General features: G+C 36.9%; 1 protein-coding gene across 1 annotated transcript in view; it reads right to left on the bottom strand.

The window, feature by feature from the left end:
* Positions 1 to 1,271: 1,271 nt before the first annotated feature.
* PCOLCE2 (procollagen C-endopeptidase enhancer 2) overlaps positions 1,272 to 18,696 on the bottom strand; it is an 82,126-nt gene continuing 64,701 nt past the window's right edge. The window contains exons 5-9 of the mRNA XM_003766115.4: positions 16,732 to 16,868; positions 10,946 to 11,100; positions 5,208 to 5,291; positions 3,288 to 3,455; positions 1,272 to 1,835 (exon numbers count right to left, since the gene is read on the bottom strand). Of these exons, the coding sequence (XP_003766163.1) occupies positions 1,705 to 1,835; positions 3,288 to 3,455; positions 5,208 to 5,291; positions 10,946 to 11,100; positions 16,732 to 16,868 (675 nt within the window). The 3' untranslated portion in view covers positions 1,272 to 1,704. The remainder of the gene's footprint in view (positions 1,836 to 3,287; positions 3,456 to 5,207; positions 5,292 to 10,945; positions 11,101 to 16,731; positions 16,869 to 18,696) is intronic.

Below are 18,696 nucleotides of genomic sequence, written 5' to 3'. Positions count from 1 at the left end.
CCATCCTCCACCAGGAAAAAATACATGAAAATCTTCCCAGGTTTACCAAGGCTTACCAAGAAGGAGAATCTGCTCCCCCCTATCTTCACTCTTAAAAATCGTTATGATATTTAAAAATCTTATTAGAAAAGTCTTTAGCCTAAAACTTCTTATGCTGTAGTTTAAATGTTTTCCTTTTTCTGTCTTTAGAAGCATTATCTAATTGAGTCAAAATAGGAGCAAACAACTAGCTACTGTATTCTAACAGTCCTTCATATAGCAATAGGTGTATTTCATCCTTCTTTAGTGAATGTGAATAATCCTCACTTGAGCTGAGGCTGATTTGGATTGTGTTTTTGATTCAAGAACAGCACTTTTGGATAGATGGGTCAGAATTCATTGGAAATAATACTTCTTGGAAAAATGAAATTGTGAGACACAATTGAGGATCAGGTAGATGATTATTGAAGCTGATTAATCTATTTGTAATAACTGCAGATGGGACTTCCCCTCTACTTGCTCTACCTGTCCAGTGCTGGCGTGCTTAAAAGCTTATTTACTCCCATTTGTGGATGTGCATCATGTTAGGATAGATTTCTCCTTGAACCTTTGTTTTAAATATATAGATATGCCTTAGCAGAATATATATCCGATCCCTGCCTATTTAAGAGACTATTTTTACCTGAGACTTTTCATTTTCAATTCAGAAACAGAATTGAAAGCAGGTCCACAGCTGGAAATCACCAATAGGTCTGCAAAAAAAAAAAAAAAAAAAAAGTAAAAGGACAAGGCTGGCACGAATAGCAGAGATGAGAAAAAAGTCAGGAATGGAACAGAAGTGATCAGAAAAGAGAAAATTATCTGAAGACCATGAATTACTATGTCTGGATCCCATCCTGAAAATCCTGAAGGGTCTGAGTATATTAAATGCTGAACTTGAAAGAAGTCTATCCGAATATAATACACATCTACAAATGGAGTAAACAGCCTTTTGAGCACTCCAGGATTGGATGGATCGAGCAGGTAGAGAGGGAGTCTGATCTTCAGTTATTACAAATGGATTAATCAGCTTATTTGCATTGGTAGAGAGTTATTCCACATTGAGATCTTATCCTCAATGAAATCATAAGTCTAGTTGGAAAAATAAATAAAATGTTAATCCTTTATGGAATTTTTAAGTACATGAATCCCACAAAAACTTGACGCTCCATGTGGATTACAAAAAGCATGTTGTGTTTATGCCTAGCATGCCCAGCTTACTATAGAATAAACATAATGACTGCTACATTTTATTTTAAAATATTTTATTAAGCATAGATAAAAATGCAGGAAAACAATATAAAAACTCGGAGCAAAAGCTAAAAGTTAAAAATCATATCACTATAAATATTGCACTTATATAAATCTTCCCTTTCACATCCTCACAAAATTCATTTCTCAAAGAGCTCCTTTTACCAAGATGTATAAATTAATAGCTTCCAAGTTTTCAGAACTTCATACATTTCAGTTCACGGAATTACTGCAGCTTGTCTCAAGGTTGGTAATCAGATCTGTGCCTCAATGACTGTGCATAGAATTTCCATCGCTATTAAGTGAGGTTTCGAGCTATCAAGCTGATCTTTTGGGAATGCTCAGTATTTAATTGTAAAGATTTCCTTCTATTGAATGAAAATAGATCTTTCAGAAGATATACTGGAATGCAGCTTTATTTGATATCATTCTTCTTTAACAGCGTTTATTTTTCAAGGCATTCAGGATCTTTTGATTCTTCATCTTGAAATTCATGATAAAGCTGTTTGGTGTGATCTTCCCCCGTCCATCTTCATCTACCTGACCCATGATGATGTAATTTAAACCTGCAAGGTACAAAAGTGAAATTATGAGATGTAATTTTTTTCTGAATACCTTAATGCAATATTTGATTTTTTTGGTAGTTACTGTATTCACCATTCAATCAATAATTATAGTTAGAGAGCTCTCTGAATAGGTACCTCTACATAGATTTAGATTAATAGCTATCTTGTCTAACCTCCTTATTTGACATAGAATGAAATGAGCAGAACCAGAAGAACAACATGTATAATAATAACAATGTAAAACCAAAAAACTGTGCTTATTCTTTCATTTCCTCTTTAGGCAGTGTGCTGGGAGCCTTCCTTATCCTTTTTTTTTTTTTTTTTACTTCATATGGATTCCAGGGCAAGAAGACATGGTTTTTTCTTTGATCACCTCTTGCCTAATTATTGCAACAGTATCCTAAACAACCTTCCTGATTCCCAAGGCTTCCCTACTCCTATTTATCTTCCACACTGCTGATTTTTTTGGTATAAATCCGACCATGTGACTCCCCTACTCAATCAAGTGCCTCTAAGATAAAATAAGATAAATTCTTCAGTTTGGCTTTTAAAACCTCTCCAATTTGGCCCCAATTTTTGGACATTTCCCCCCTTTCACACTCTGAGATCTAATCCAATCGGCTTCCCCAGCGGACTATAAACTGCAACACAGACATTTTATGCATAAAGCCTCTCCTGATCCGTTCTCCTCTAACTCTCAACATTTAGTGCCCTCCTTCCCCAAATTATTTTGAATGTTTTTGTATTATTAACTTTAGTTTTATACTGGATATAATTAGGTAAGTCCTTGTTGTCTCCTCCTTTAGAATGTATTTTGCTTGCAAATAGAAATTGTGTCATTTTTTTTACCCTTAGCACCTAGCACTTAGTTGTGGTTGGTTAATAAATATTTAAGTATCTACTATATCATAAGCACCTAAATTGTGCTAATGAATGCTGTTGATTGGTGATTGAGAGATTGACCATATATCAAGTATGTGTATAAATCGGAGGCTTGCCAGATATTACCAGAAACTCCTCTGGGCATTTTAAATTTGCTGTACTGTGGGAATTCAATCTAGTTCTATTATTCTGCTAAAATATATTTAAAATTGTCAGGAGCAGGTAGTGTTATACCTGATAATAGCTAATGCCTATAGAGAACTTTGAGGTTGGCAAAGCACTTTATAAATATTAATAATTAGTAATTATTGATAATAGTTAACATTTATATAGCATTTACTATGTGCCAGGCATGATGCTAAGAACTTTTTTTTTTTACAACTATTATCTCATTTGATCCTCTGTTATTATCTCCATTTTACAGATGAATTTACAGAGATGAGCAAAAGTGAAGTGACTCGTCCAGGATCACACAGCTGAGAACTAAATTGGTTTTGAACCCAGGTCTTCCTGGCTCCAGTTCAGCCCTCTGCCCACTGTGCCCCCTATATGGCTTAGGGATGTACCCACCTCTTCTAATGAGAGGACACTGCTTACAAACAACAGTGATCTTGGTACTCATGTTCTTGCCAGCTTGCTGAATTGCCAGATTTCCCTCCTTGTATACATTGATGATCGATACTGTCGCGTGCAAGCTTCCACCCTTTGTCATTGTTGTGATAACGGTACCAGCAAGTACTAGGAAAGAAAGCAATTTTTTAAAATGTGAAAATTGGAGGCACAAAGTGAGCAGGACTGAAAACAAGGAAATATTTTTCTCATTATTTCAGAAGTAAATATTGGAAAGCTAAAGAAAAGAACCCGGTCAAACCCTAATGCTTAATTTTACCAGAATTCTGGAAAAATTAAAAAGTTCCTTATGATATTATATTTGTTAGAGAATGACTATATGATTGTGCATGAAAAATAAATCCACACTAGATTAAAACAAAAGTTCAAAATTATCTATTACACATATGGGGAGCTCCAGGCTTAATTTTAGCTAGTTTTACATCCCTACTTATGCCTATAGTTGTGAAAATACATCACTGCTTAATAGCAGTACTCTAAATGCCCACAGGAGGGAGGTGTTGCAATGTTTTTTTAAGGCTTTTTGACGGTGTGCCTATCTCTCTCTTTGTGTCTCCCATTGCTTTTTTCTTCATGATTTTTATCTCATTACTTCTGTTTATCTTTCCACCTATTTTCATCACTTTCTCATTCTCCCATCTATCTGTATGATTTTCTCTCATTCTTTAGTATCTCATAAATTCTTTCCACCATATTGAAAAATAAAATGTATTTTAAAAAAATTAAACAACTCCCCCCTTATTTTAGAAGCTGATGAATGGAAAATTCTATATTTCTCTCTCAAAAAATAAGGAAAACTCAAAGGAACTGCTAACTCCATTTCCTGCAATGAATTAGTGACCCTATTTAATGGGAGAGGGGGAAGTTTTCCATCCCTTGTTCAGTGGACAAAAGTTAACAGTTTATTCTCAAGGGCCACCAAATTCAATAGGCCTCAGTCGAATAGAATGAAATTTGTATTTCTTGAGGTTCCAGATGGACCTGGCTGGACAAGAAGGTAATTTGTGATTAAGGTGCAACAAGCTAGCGAAAGCTCCACTTTGTTGGACTATTCATTCATTCACTCCTGATGTTGACAAATTCAGTACAAAATGATTTGACAGAAGTGAAATAACATTGTCAATTATTCTTTCTTTTATAACTAGGATTTTATTGGTCTTTGTCTGGTGATCAGTATGTAAACTAGAAATGCACATTTGAATAATGCTAGTACTGAAATATCTAAAAACTATGGAGCTGACATCCTTTAAAAAGCCACTGTGCCAGTGATTTTATATGGTAAATCATTTATCTGGTGCTACTTGTTATTCCAGAGGCTCACGGAGCCCTGGATATATCTCCAAGAGCAGGGCTGTCCCCCCAGAAGTTTTAACATAGGTCAGAAAATAGCACCTTTGTGATGTGCTTGATACCCAGAAGCCTAGTCAGGTAAAGTCTCAAAAAGTACATCTCACCAGTGGTTCATAAACTGTGTCCCACTCCCACCATTCAGTCTTCCCTGTACTCTAATTTATTTTCAACTTGACTTCCTGCTATGAAATGTCAGTCTAGAAACCTTTCTTTGACCTAGGTGCTGGATTTCTTAGTAGTTCACCCGTTCTTACATACCATCTCAACCAAAAAATTGTCTAGTGTTTATGATTTTGACCCAGTTTAAGGGAAGTTGAAATGTAGACCAAAGAGAAATAGTCTGTTTTTAAGGAGACATTAGTTACTGATCAAGTGGAATGCAAATACCTCCTTATGTGAATTATGTTACTGACCATTTACATTTAAATTCTCAGTAATTCTTTTGAGAATAATCATGCACTTCCCCAGGCCTCCTTTTATAAAGAAAAAGCTGTGTTTTTTTTTTCTTACCAAAGTTACTTGAACAATAATTGCTCTCCAGAGTCCCACTTCTTCTACATTTTTGTAGACATAGAGCTACAGTAGGTCTTGAACCTTTATTCAAAAAAAATAAAAGCCATATAATTCACAAAAAGGCATGCATGGAAGCATAATTAGTGATTGCAGATTTGACTTTCTCAGCTATTCCCCTGGGTACCAATCTGCATACATAGCTAGGTCTAAGCCTCAACAATGAAATTCAAGAGTAATACATAAAAGAGATTACTTCTTTTCATCATTTTTCATTGTTATGAACAGTTATTCTAATTTCCCTAGGGCAACTCAATAGGCTACTTGCAATTTTTTGAATCAAAGATGATCCAAACAATACTCTGTTTTCTTAATTATGTCAACCAATGCTTTCCTAAAATAACTTTCTAAAAAGGATATATTGTAAAGATGTACCCTGCTTTAAGAAAGCCAAGTAGATAAAAATCTGATCTTAGAGTTACAATTTGTGAATTATAACAATAGGCAGGTTTATTAAAGGCATCAATATTAAGGATACTTGAAGATTTTTAAATAACAGAAATGTTTCACATTTGCATAAATTTTATAGTTTTCAAAGCCCCTTAAAAACAAATACTTCATCTCATTTGATTTTTACAATTCTATAAAGTAGACCAACAGATATTATTTTCATTCCCACTTTACAGATGAAGAAAATGAGACTCGAAGTCTTCTGCCAGAGAAGAAGCTTGATTTGCTTGAGCCAAATAGCTTCTCAATTTTCTCAGCTGTAAAATGGATATAATAATAGCATTCACCTTACAGAGCTGCTATGAGGATCAAATGAAATAATGTGTGTATAATTTGATTACCACAGTGCTTGGCACATGGGAAAGAAAGAGGAAAGGAATAAGTATTTGTGTAGTGTCTACAATATATCAAGCACTATGTTGAGTGCTTTAGAAATATTTCATTTGGTCCTGAACAACAACTCAATGAGATGGGTGCTTTTATTACCATCATATTACAACTGAGGAAAATAACTAAACTAAGATTAAATGACTTGTTTAGGGTCTCACAGCTAGTAAGTGTCTGAGGTAATTTGAACATAGTAGGAGAAATAAATGCTGTCATAATTATTATATAAATATAACTACCATTATTATTGTTAATGTTATTGCTGTCACTAATAATTTTCTTAGTATGTAGATCTGTATCTTTTATGACTGTAGGTTACATTTTTGAAAGTAGTTCCCTCTGAACTTGAACTTGCCTCTCAAATTTGGATACACAAGTTCTATTTTGAAAAATCTGTTATTTTATTGATTGGATATACTTTCCCATGAAAATAGTGGTCTTGATGAGGTGATATAATTTAAAAAATAAATTTCTGCTGACCATCTTTCCGGTGATGAATCTCTCCCCACCTTACACAAAAGACATACAGGCCCAATTTAAAGTCTTTTTCACTTAGTCTGATAGGATTGAAAACTACAAGTAATCTTTGAGATCATCATCTCCAACCACAGGACCTGCCAGAACTCTGCTGGCATTGCTTTTAAGCACTCATGGGCACTTGCCATGGCAAAAATTTTGAAAGCTTACAAAAACTACTATGGGGACATGAAAGCTTTTAGAAATTACAAATTTTAATTCTGTCAGCATGAACTCATTTTCTAATCTCTCCACAGTGGGAAAAAAAGTCCATTTAAACTGCATGAATGTCTTTATTTTTGTTTGGTTTTCATTTTTAATTAAAACTTTTCCATCATCAAACATTTTTCCCTCCTACCTACCCCTTTTCCAGTTGAGAGTTGGAGGGGTGAGGAAAAGCAAAACTTTTATAATGGATATGCAATCAAGAAAAACAAAACTCTTAACATTGGCCCTGTCCAGAACTTTGTATCTCATTTTTCATATAGTCATATAGTCCAGTTTTGTATATTATTTTTAGTCCAATGTCTTTCTGTTCAGAAGAGGGTGACATTAAAAAAAAAAACCTTCTTAAATCCTTTGGAATCACCTTGGTTGATCATTGTGTTGTTCAAAGTTCTTATATCTTTCAAAATTATTAGTTTGTTTTTTTACAATGTTGTTGTATAGTATCTAATATTCTTATTATAGAAACCAATCTTCCCTTTGTTCTGTTCACTTCATCCCTCATCAGTTCATATAAGTCTTCTCTAATTTTTTAAAATTATCCTTTTTGTCATTTTTAAGGCTTAATAATATTATATCACATTCAAGCGACATAATTTATTCAGTCATTCCCAAATTGATGAGAACAATCTTAGTTTTCAGTTCTTTGCCAACTCAAAAAGAGCAGCTTTAAGTCTTTTTTGTACATCTTTCTTTGATGTCTTTGGGGAATAGGCTTAGTTGTGGTATTTCTGCGTCAAAATATACACGTATTTTAATCATTGTGGGGATATAATTCCAAATTGCTTTCTAGAATGGCACACCAATTTATACCCTGCAATTCATATTCTATATGAATTGCTATTAGAAAAGACTTTATCCATCAAGGACCTGTCTGTGTTTCCTAGAAATTATATAACTAATGATACTTTCCCTAAGAGAAAAGGCAAGTCTAGTGTCTGTGGCCAAAAATCACTCCTGCACCCCACTTGCAGACTGGCTCCTGCTGCAGAAGGATCCCACTGTTTCAGTATATGTTGAGTAGACAAAGGCAGCTTTGGAAAGGCTTAGGGATCCTTGTGAATATGTCACCATCTGAAAGCAAAGCACGTGTCCCCGCAGTGTATTACATGTACTCTTTTAAACGGAAATATTTAATCCACCTTAACTAAAGCATAGTTATTTAAGGATTAGTGAACAAGGTTTTATAAGCAGGTCTAGCATTTTATTCAGTAGAGCAGGAACTCATATTCTTGTCAGACTGGGCTAGGATCTTTTAGTATTAAAAGAGATAGTAAATAAGAATTTAAATAGTCTTTATAAAGAGGTGGAGGTATTTAATTAAACTCTGAAATCCTGGCAATTTCTTTAGCTTAAAGAAACAAGTCTAATGACTTGTGAAAGCATTTATTTCGCATCTCCTATGTACCAGACACATTTGGTCCTAACAACAATCTTTAAGGCAAGTGCTATTATTAGCCTCAATTTACAGTTGAGGAAACTAAGGCAGGCAGACATTAAGTGACTTGCCACTTTAAGGTCATACCCCTAGGACATGTCTGAGAATGGATGTGAACCTCTCTCCCTGACTACAGACTAACTGCTACTTCACCATCTTGCTGTCATGGTAGCACCTCAAAATTATATCTCCTGGATAAACCCTTAGAGAGTCACTAACTTGACATCTTGAGAACTCCAGCAACGCTTGAATTTATGTTACAGAACAAATGCTTACATCTTCAACTCAACTAAAATTCAGTTTGACGTCAGCCCTTCCTCTTCTGGGCTCCCATGGGGATCTTCTCTCATATTCATTTGGTTTTTAACAGCTCTTTATTATTTATTAACTATTATTTAAATGCTCTTGCAATTTCAGATTGTATGTGTTTTTTATGTCCTATTTCTTTGAAGACCAAAACCACATCATGTACTTCATTACATTCTCCCATAGTTTTTAGCTAAGTGCTGAACACATGTAACAAGGAATCAATAACTATCTGCTGATTTGGTTGAACCTGATTTTGGAAAAAAATTCAAGGCTTACCTACTTAAGGTAAATAGTATCACCTTCCCCCATACACAATGTTACTACTTTAGCAAGCTGGTTTGGGTTTCTGAAAAATGACACTATCTAATAGGAAGGACATATTATCACATTGCTTCCATCTTTATTTGCTAATATTGTTTTATGTATGGGAACATCTTTGTACTGAAAATACCTTATTCACAAGTCTTTTCCAATATGACATATTTAAATAAAGATGCTGTTATTTTCATGAATTTGCTATCCTTTGACGTCCATACACATTACAGTCTAATCAGAATCAACTCCCCTGATGATTTACCTTAGTTAATGGTCTTTAAGTAGCTGAGGGCAGTTTGGTGACACAGTGAACAGAAAACCAGGGCCAGAGTCAGGGAAACCTGAGTTCAAATCCAGCCACAGACAGTTATTGGGCAAGTCACTTAACCCTGTTTGCCTTGGTTTCTGCATCTGTAAAATGAGCTAGAGAAGGAAATGGCAAATCACACTAGTGACTTTGCCAAGAAAACCTCAAATAGGGTCAGAAAAATTTAGACAAAGCTGTTTCACAATGGAACACTATCCATAACAAGCAACTGAGGCTGAAAATATCTCCTTGCTAGTGATGAAGCTCTGTGTGTTCTTGCGTGACAGACCCAAAGCCTCCCCAGATAGACATGGAACCTAGCAGATGCTTGCTGCACTGCCAACTAACTCTCAGGCTTACTTTCACACTTTGATGAAGTAGTGAAGGATGATTTGAGTAGAAGCAAATGAAGGTTGTGATTTTTCTCAGGTAACGTTTTTAAATAAAATATATAAACAATCTCAATCTAAAGTCTTCCCTTTATCTTTAACATCTTACCTTAAGGAAATGGATTCGATTTATTCTCCTATATGATTGTCCATCCTCATCAGTAAATTTATTAAGGCCTGTAGATTTCTCATTTTCAATATCTTTCAGATACTCCCTCTTGTCTTCTCTGACTACCATCAATCTGCCTTAGGTTCCCATCACGTTATACCGGCACTACTGGTGATCTGCCTGCCTCCAGTCTCTCCCCACTCCAATCCATCTTCCATTTAACTACCAAAATGCAGGTCAGACCATGTCAGGCCCTTCCCTTCCTTCTCTCCCTAAGCTCCAGTGGCTCCCTGTCGCCTCCAGGAGCAAATACAAAAAGCTCTGTTTGGCATTGAAGTCCTTCATAACCTGTCCTCCTCCTACCTTCCCAGTCTTTTTAAACTTTGCTCCCCAATACAAACTCTGACTTAGTAACATTGGTCTCCTAGCTATTGCAGGAACAAGACACTCCATTTCTCAGCTCTGACCATTTTTACTGGCTTTTTCCCATGTTTGGGACATTCTTCCTCCTTTGTTCCAACTCTCATCCTCTCTGGCTTCCTGCAAGTCCCAACAAAAGTCCCATTTTTTGTAGGAAGCCTTTCCCAACTCCTATAAATCCAGTGCCTTCCCTCTTCTTGATCTGTTTATAGATCGATTGTACATATTTATCTGTTGTCCCCCTCCCCCCCCCCACTCGACTGTAAGCTCCTTGAGGACAGGGGATGATCTTTTGCTTCTTTTTGTATTCCTCGTGCTTAGTATAGGGCCTGGAATATTGTTCTTGTTGTTCAATTGTGTCCAACTCTTCATGACTCTGTGGACCACAGCACACCAATATGTCCATGGGGTTTTCTTGGCAAAGATGCTGGAAGTGGTTTGCCATTTCCTTTTCCAATAGATTATGGCAAAGAGAAATTAAGTGACTTGTTCAGGTTTACCCAGCCAGTAAGTGGCTGGGGTCAAACTTGATTCCAGACATAGTACTCTGTGGAACTGGACTTAGTACTTTGTCCAGTGAGCCACTTAGCAGCCACCTGGCTGCCATATACCTGGCACATAATAGGTGCTTAATAAATTTACCACCTGATAAGTACTCTGTTCCTCTGGTTTTAAACATTTCAAGTGTCAGAAATTATTTCCTTTGAATAAGAACACTTTTTCTTAAGCTTAAACATTCTTGTCCTATTATATTTATTTATATTATATTTCTCTTGTCCTATTAAATCTCATAATATCCTGCAGAAAACTTACTTGTGGGCACAGGAGATGTTGTTGTAACAGGAGGCACTGTGGTTGTAGGTAACTTTTTTGGTCTGAATTTGTAATGGCCAATAAAACCATCAGCAGTTAAACTCAAGTCCGATAAGAACTGAACGAGAAGTTCATTTTGCTCAGACACAATGGGCCTAGAAGATTAAAAAGAAGCATTCTGTTATGAAAAACTCGGGTATAGGTTGTGTCTGTGCAGGAAGCAGAATAATACAAAATCCCTATTAAAGGTTAAAGAGTTGCATGAAATTTTTTGAAAAGCTTTTTATTTTCAAAATGTGTGCAAGATAGTTTTCAGCATTCACCCTTGCAAAACCTTGTGTTCCAAATTTTTCCCTCCCTCCTCCCCCACCCTCCTAAACAGCAAGCAATGCAATATATACTGCAAAAAATTTTAAAAACAAATATCCTATGTCATATCATTGTTTGAGATGACAAACTTCTAATTATTAGCACATACATCTAGTCAAAGAGTAGTTTAATCCTAACCTGGGGCCTCGGACTGGCTTCAGTCCCAATGAGGAAACTTTTTCTCCTACTCCCAATAAACAGTTCAATAATTTATAGCCTTACAAATTTATATAATATATTATATTATAAAGCTGTCGTGGTTGATTGTTAAGAGATAGGTTGCATGGGGAGCCAGAAACACCTGGCTTCAGACACTTACTAATTGTGTGATCCTGGAAGGGTCACCTAACTCAGTTTAGTTAAATTTTCTCATCTGAAAAATGAGCTAGAGAAGGAAATGGCAGACCAGTATTTTTGCCAAGAAAACCCCAAGTGGGGTCAGAAAGAGTCAGACGGGACTGAAATGACCACACAATAATAACAATAAATGAGAGATATTTAAATAAGTAGGTATAAGAGCTTTCTCTCTGTAAATATAAACAGTAAATCCACATCCCATCAGAACAATGGTTTATTCAGGTGGTAGCTCTCTGATCCCAAAAGAAAGTCTAAATATGGTCTATTCAGTGAAAAACAGTCAAATGAGTCACTTAATTGAGCTGACCAGACACTTATATGAGGGAATAAATACAATTATAATTTTTTGCAACATAAAATGTAACATATAAATGTAGTTATTATCATTATAATCATCATCATCGTTGTTGTTCCTCTGAGTTGACTAATGTCTCCACAAAATATTCAAAACAGCAGCCTACAGAAAGCACAATGGAGAGAACTCTATTCTCTGCAAGCAGCTTTTTTTGGTTTAAACTCCTTGGAATTTGCTTCCATGCAGGATAAGCTCCTCATACCTCCCGTGCTTTTCAGCATCCTTTTGTGTGTTGTCTTCCTCTACTAGATTGTAAGCTCCTTGAGTGCTTAATAAAGCCCAGCATGAATAAACGTTCATTGAACTGAATATATTCCCTTGTTAATTTAGTGAAAAAATACACTTCAAAACATCTGTTTGCCATCATGTAAATTAAACAGCTTGTTGTTTGAAATATTCAGATAAGTTGGATAAATATATAAGCATAAATATTGAAAAACCTTATTAATTTGGGTTTTACTAATTTAGAATTTGGAATACTTGGCAGGAGATGACTAGATTGAAGTTGAAAAGACTTGCAGAATAAATGAGTCATGTACAAACAAGATTTTAGAGGGAATGTTTAAACTTCTGGTTGCTTTGATGTCCTCCCGGACTCGAATCAATTTGCCAAGGTGCTGCCTCCTCTGAACTAACGTGTTCCTTCTGAGTAAAGGGGTTGAACATTTAAAAAATAAGCAAATATTTATAAATATATATATTTAACATATGCATGAACACATGTACTTTTTGTTGCTGTTGAGTGATTCCAGTCATGTCTGCCTCTTCATGATCCTGTTTGGGATCTCCTTGGCCAACACAGGGGCCTGGTGTATTGTATATGTATATGTACATGTGTATATGTAAAGTCTTGTTCACAGAAATCATCGTGTGGATGTGGCTCTTTTCAACAATGAGGTGATTCAGGCCAGTTCCAATGATCTTGTGATGAAGACAGCCATCTACACCCAGAGAGAGAACTGTGGGAACTGAGTATGGATCACAACATAGTATTTTCACTCTTTCTGTTGCTTGCTTGCATTTTGCTTTTTATTTTCTTTCTCATTTTTTTCCTTTTTGATTTGATTTTTCTTTTTTCTTTTTTTTTTATCATTAAAGCCTTTTATTTTCAAAACATAAGAATGGATAATTTTTCAACACTGACCCTTACAAAACCTTGTGTTCCAATTGATTTGATTTTTCTTGTGTAGCAAGATAATTGTATAAATATATATGCATATATTGGATTTAACATATGTTTAACATATATTGGACTACTTGCCATCTAGGAGGAAGAATTGGAACACAAGGTTTTGCAAGGATTAATGTTGAAAAATGATACAGGCATATGTTTTGAAAAGAAAAGCTTTAATTAAAAAAATCATTGTGGAGAAATAAAGTATAAAAAGTGGCAGCTAGATGGCTCGGTGGAATGAGTATTCTGTTGTTTGTCCTTTTTCAAGGAGGACCAAGGATATCACATCATTGGGTGTTGTCTTGATTTGCTCGTGGATTACATTTAAGTGAGGCACGAAGTTGTCAGCCTCATTCTCTCTTCCTGAGTCATCAGAGTGCAGAGCAGGTCAAAAATCAGGATGATTGGTGCTGGGTAGGGGCAGTGGGTGCGCTGGGGCTATTCGGAGCCCTGGGGGCTAATCAAGCTCTAAGCACTGGACAGTGCCAGCTTCAGCCACTTCCTGGCTATTGGACCAAATTGTCCCCAGCCCGTTCTGTAGGAAGAAGTCTTCACGTGCTTGGGGTAAACGTCCCCCTCACTCATCGATGGGTTTGAGACCCCTCAGTTATCCTCTGTCCGCTTCTTCTCATCTCCTGAGAGGGTTTTACCACGGTGTGGCTGCTGCACACGCTCTGCTTCCTGGAGCCACGGGTGAGTCGGTCAGATAGGGTAGACGCTGAAGGTGGATGAGCAGCCCTAAAAAAGGGCTCACCTCATACACTTGGAGTCCGGAAGACCTGAATCCAATTCGCCCTCAGACGCTTACTAGCCAAGGCTCATCAGTAAATTGCTTAGCTTCTCTCAACTTCAGTTTATTCATCCGTAAAATGGGACTGATAATAGCACTGCCTCCCAAAGTTGTGGGGAGGATCGAATGAGATAATATATAGAAAAAGCTTCAGCAACTTTTAAGTGCTATATAATTGCTAGCTAGTATGACGATGATGATCTACAAGGTGGTGATGTGAGTAGATCACTGAAGCTGGAGTCAGGAACCCTCATTTTTGGGAGTTCAAATCTAGCCTGAGACTTTTACTAGTTGTGTGACCCTGGGTAAGTCACTTAACTCTGCCTCAGTTTACTCATCTGTAAAATGAGCTGGAGAAAAAGGCAAACCAGTCCAATATCTTTGCCAAGGAAATCCTAAATGGGGTCATGAAGAGTCAGACAAAACTGAAATGACCAAACAATAGCAAATCGTGATGCCGATTCTTTGAAAAATTCAACTATAAAAGCTTTGTGGGAGCTAGAGTAACAGTTTCCTGCTTTTGTTATTAGATATGGGGAAGTAATAATGATCCCTCCACAAAGCTTTATGATTACGTGTGCCTTTACCTACATTTAATTATTTGATTCTCACACACTTAACAACATTCCTGCCCTAAGTCTAAATAGAGCTCCTTTGTTTAAAATGAGAGGAGAGCAGCTGAGAAGATGTGCTATGCTTGAGCCCTTTCTCAGCCAGCATCCTGGGTATGATGCCATAATTACTGTGATTCTTCAGTGCCCTCTTTTTAGGTCAGACTCCAACCTTAGTACTATAATTTTAGAGGCAATATGCTGAAGCTAAAACTTCTCCTGGAATATTGTAATTATCACTGCAAGGAAGACTTATTTTCTTACTATTTGATGAATCTTAGAATTAGCGGGGACTTAGGGATTGGCATTTATTTCATGGGGAACAAGCCTTCTACCTGCGGATTCTTGTCAAGCATCTGGGAAGAAAGAAGGTAGGACTTTGGCGTGGACTTTTTCCCCTGTCAAACCAGAGTCAAGGGCCAGGAAGTCATTTCTTCCTTTGCCTGTATTGTAGAATACTCCATGCGAGAGGCAGGTAGCAAGTGACCTTGGCTCGGGCCACATTCACCAGTGAGGAAAGCACTCCAGGGAACTCTCCTCATTCTGGCCTCTGCCAGTGTGGAGGCCTTGTACAGAGCAGAAATATTCAGTGGGGGAGAAAATGCTGCCCTTGAGTTTGGACTCCATGACTCCAATCTGAATGGAGGGAGAATGAAGGAAAAATATTGAGCTCTGTAGAAAGCCCAAAAAGCAGAGTGGGTCCCTTCTGGGTAAAAGTCCCCCTGCAGAAATGCTGTGGCAGCTCATCCATTAGGTTCTACAGGTCGGGAATTCAAGAGATTCATGGAATAGTTAGAAAAGAAAACATTTATAAGAACTGGGTTTAAGCCCAGACCACGACACTGGCTGTGTCACTCTGGGCAAGTCATTTCATGTCTCTGCCCCTCAGTTCTCTCAGTGACAAAACAGGAATGATAATCTTGCTACTGCCAACCCTACAGTGTGGTTGTAAGGAAAGTCCTTTGCAAATCTCTTACATAATGATGATAATAATAACAATCAACATTAATATGATACTTGCTATGTGCCAGACACTGTGCTAAACATTTTTCAGTGATTTCATTTGTTCTTCACAATGATTCTGGGAGATGGATAGATGCTTTTATTTTCCTCATTTTGTAGATGAGAAAAATGAGATAAACAGAGATTATATAGTCTCACATAACTGGAGGGTCATTGTTGTTGCTGTTGTTAAGTAGTTTTTCACTTGTGTCCAATTCTCTGTGATGTCATTTGGGATTTTCTTTATAGATGCTGAAATGGTTTGGAATTTCCTTCTCCAGCTCATTTTACAGATGAGAAAACTAAGGCAAACAGGGTTAAGTGACTTGCCCAGGGTCACACAGATAGCAAGTGTCTGAAGCCGGATTTGTACTAAGGAAGATGAATTTTTCTCTTTCCAAACCTAGTGCTCTATATCTTGTATACCTAGTATCTCTGGCCAGATCTGGACTCATGTTCTCCCCACTTCAGGACCATCATTCTATCCATTGTGTAAAAGCTGAAAGGGAAGAAGAGGAAGAGAAAGAAGACAAAGAGGAAGAAGAAAGAACAAGAACAAGAAGAACAAGAATAAAAAGAACAAGAACAAGAAGAGCAAGAAGAAAAAGAACAAGAACAAGAAGAACAAGAAGAAAAAGAACAAGAACAAGAGGAAAAACAAGAATATGAAAGAGGAGGAGGAGGAGACAAAAAAGAAGGAAGAACAAGAACAAGAACAAGAGAAAGAACAAGAACAAAAAAGATGAGGAGGAGAAGAAGAAAAAAGGAGGAAGAAGAGGAGGAGGAAGAAGAGGAGGAGGAGGAAGAGGAGGAGAAGGAGGAAGAAGAGGAAGAAACAGAAGAGGAGGAGGAGGAGGAGGAGGAGGAGAAAGCAAAGAAACCCTGGGAGGGCAGGTTCTGTTATTAGCCCTATTCTACAGTTGAGGAAACTGAGGCACGCAAAGGCCTAGGGTCACCCAATTAGTAAATGTCTGGAGCCAGATTTGAACTCAGATCTTCCTGAGGCATCTATTACAGGTTAGCAAATGCTTTAAAAAAGAAATGTATGCAAATTAAGATACATTTAGAAAACCTGAGAATAAATGAGTTTCAAGTCACTTAGAAGCTGAAAAAATAAAAAAGACTTACGCAGGTGGTCTGTCCCCACAATATTTTCCAATTCTTTTAGCATCATTGATTTCTCCCCCATTGAATATGGCCACATAGTCATATCTGCAATAGTTGTCTTGTTCCACATCAAACTTCTCAAACTTGACCTCTATTACCTGCAGATAAAGAACAGCATTAGAGAAAGTTAACAGATAGGAATGGTGCTGGTGTGCTTCCCATAAACCTGAATATCCCCATCTGGGGGACCTCAGCAAGAGACTCCTTTGAAAAAAAATGTTTTTGAAATTCCTTTTCTTCCTATTTGGCTGTTTTCCCTCTCAGTCATGCTTGTTGAGATTTCATGAACTCTTTGATTTGGTTAACAACTTTATTGTCTTCATTCTCTTAAATTTTTAATCATTCCAAAAGGTCACTCCAACTGCAGTTAGCACAGACTACAGGTATTCATTGCCTTCTCAGTGTGCCATTAGGCTCAGGTATCTTATTTAGTTCACAGTGTGGTAAAAAGCACTGGATAATGTAATTCTAATGAACAAATGAAATTCTAGCTCACCTTCATTTTCCCCGAAGAAATATCATACACATAAAAATATGGTCCATGGTCATTCCCTTGTGTTGTGAATGTGAAGGGCAGGGAGGATACCATTGGTGTCCTTTCCTTGATGTTCGCTATATGTTTATTTTGCAATTAATAAATCACAGAGACCCTTTTGAAATTTTTTGATTGGGGGCCCAGAATAATAATTTATATTTAGACCCTGGCCCCTTTTATGTTGTGAATCTTTCTGCCCTTTCTACTTCTTCCATCCAAACTCCCAGTTTTCCAGGTACACCCGTCTCCTTGTTATTCCTTTCACCCACTGCCATTTTTCCTGGCTATCAGCCATGCCTGTTGATCTCTCCTCTCTATTTTCTCTCAGCTTACCTGGCTTCCTTCAAGTCTCACCTAAAATTCCAACTTGTACATGAAGCTACTCTCCTTAATCTTAATATCTTCCCTCTGGGGTTATTTTCAATTTTTTAGAGATATATCTTGTTTGTACATAATTGTACGTTCTCTTCCATATTAGATTGTGAGTTTCTCAAGGAGAGGGACTGTCTTTTGCTTTTCTCTGTGTCCCCCAGTGATTAGCACAGTGTTTGGCTCATAGTAGCTCTTAACATATTTACTCCTTGAAGAACTAAAATAGACAATTATATGATTGCAGAACTGGAAAGGATCTTACAGGCTAAATCCAATGTTGCTACCTGATACAAGAACACCTATTAGATTCTAATTTCTTTGAAAACAGAGACTGTATTGATATTCCCAGCATCTATACACAATGCCTTTGATGCTGTTGTCATCATCATCATCATCATCATCATCATATGTTTTTTGAATTGCTGGAACCTCTTGAAAGGTCTTCACCCACCCTTTGATCTGTTCCAATGACAAGAGAGAGCCCTATTAACAAGGAAATCTGTTCCATTCTTTGGATTACTCTAATTGTTACAAAGTTTGCCTCAACTCACAGCTGAGCCCTCTTCTAACACTCAATGATCCATGTTCTGACTTCTGCAGGGATAATAAGTCTATTCCATCATAACCCAAGGGTACCCAATATCACAATCTCCAAATCCCAGGGGAGAAATCAAAAATCTAGTGCATCAATGGGAGGCTACCAGAAGGAGATAGCCAGTCTACTCTCCTTATAGTATTTCCCCACAATGGCCATCAAAATGAATCTGTGGCAAAACAAAAATCAGAATGTTAGCATTTCTGAAATATGAGGGGAGTATGGGGGGGGATGTTGTAAATACTCAAAGCCAAGGTGGAAGATGCAAAGAGAATATATTTCTCAGTTTCTAGCACAAGGGAAACAAAGCATTGTATTCAAGTTAAAGCAGAAGCAATGAGGCACACAGACCCTTATATCTAAGTATTCAAGAAGTCTGTAAAAAGTAAACTGAATTTTCCTTGGAAATCACTAATCTAATCCA

The sequence above is a fragment of the Sarcophilus harrisii genome, chromosome 3 (assembly GCF_902635505.1).
Source record: "Sarcophilus harrisii chromosome 3, mSarHar1.11, whole genome shotgun sequence".
Lineage (NCBI taxonomy): Eukaryota > Metazoa > Chordata > Mammalia > Dasyuromorphia > Dasyuridae > Sarcophilus > Sarcophilus harrisii.
The sequence above is the reverse complement of the archived record's forward strand: the minus strand, read 5'-3'. Positions and strand labels throughout refer to the sequence as shown.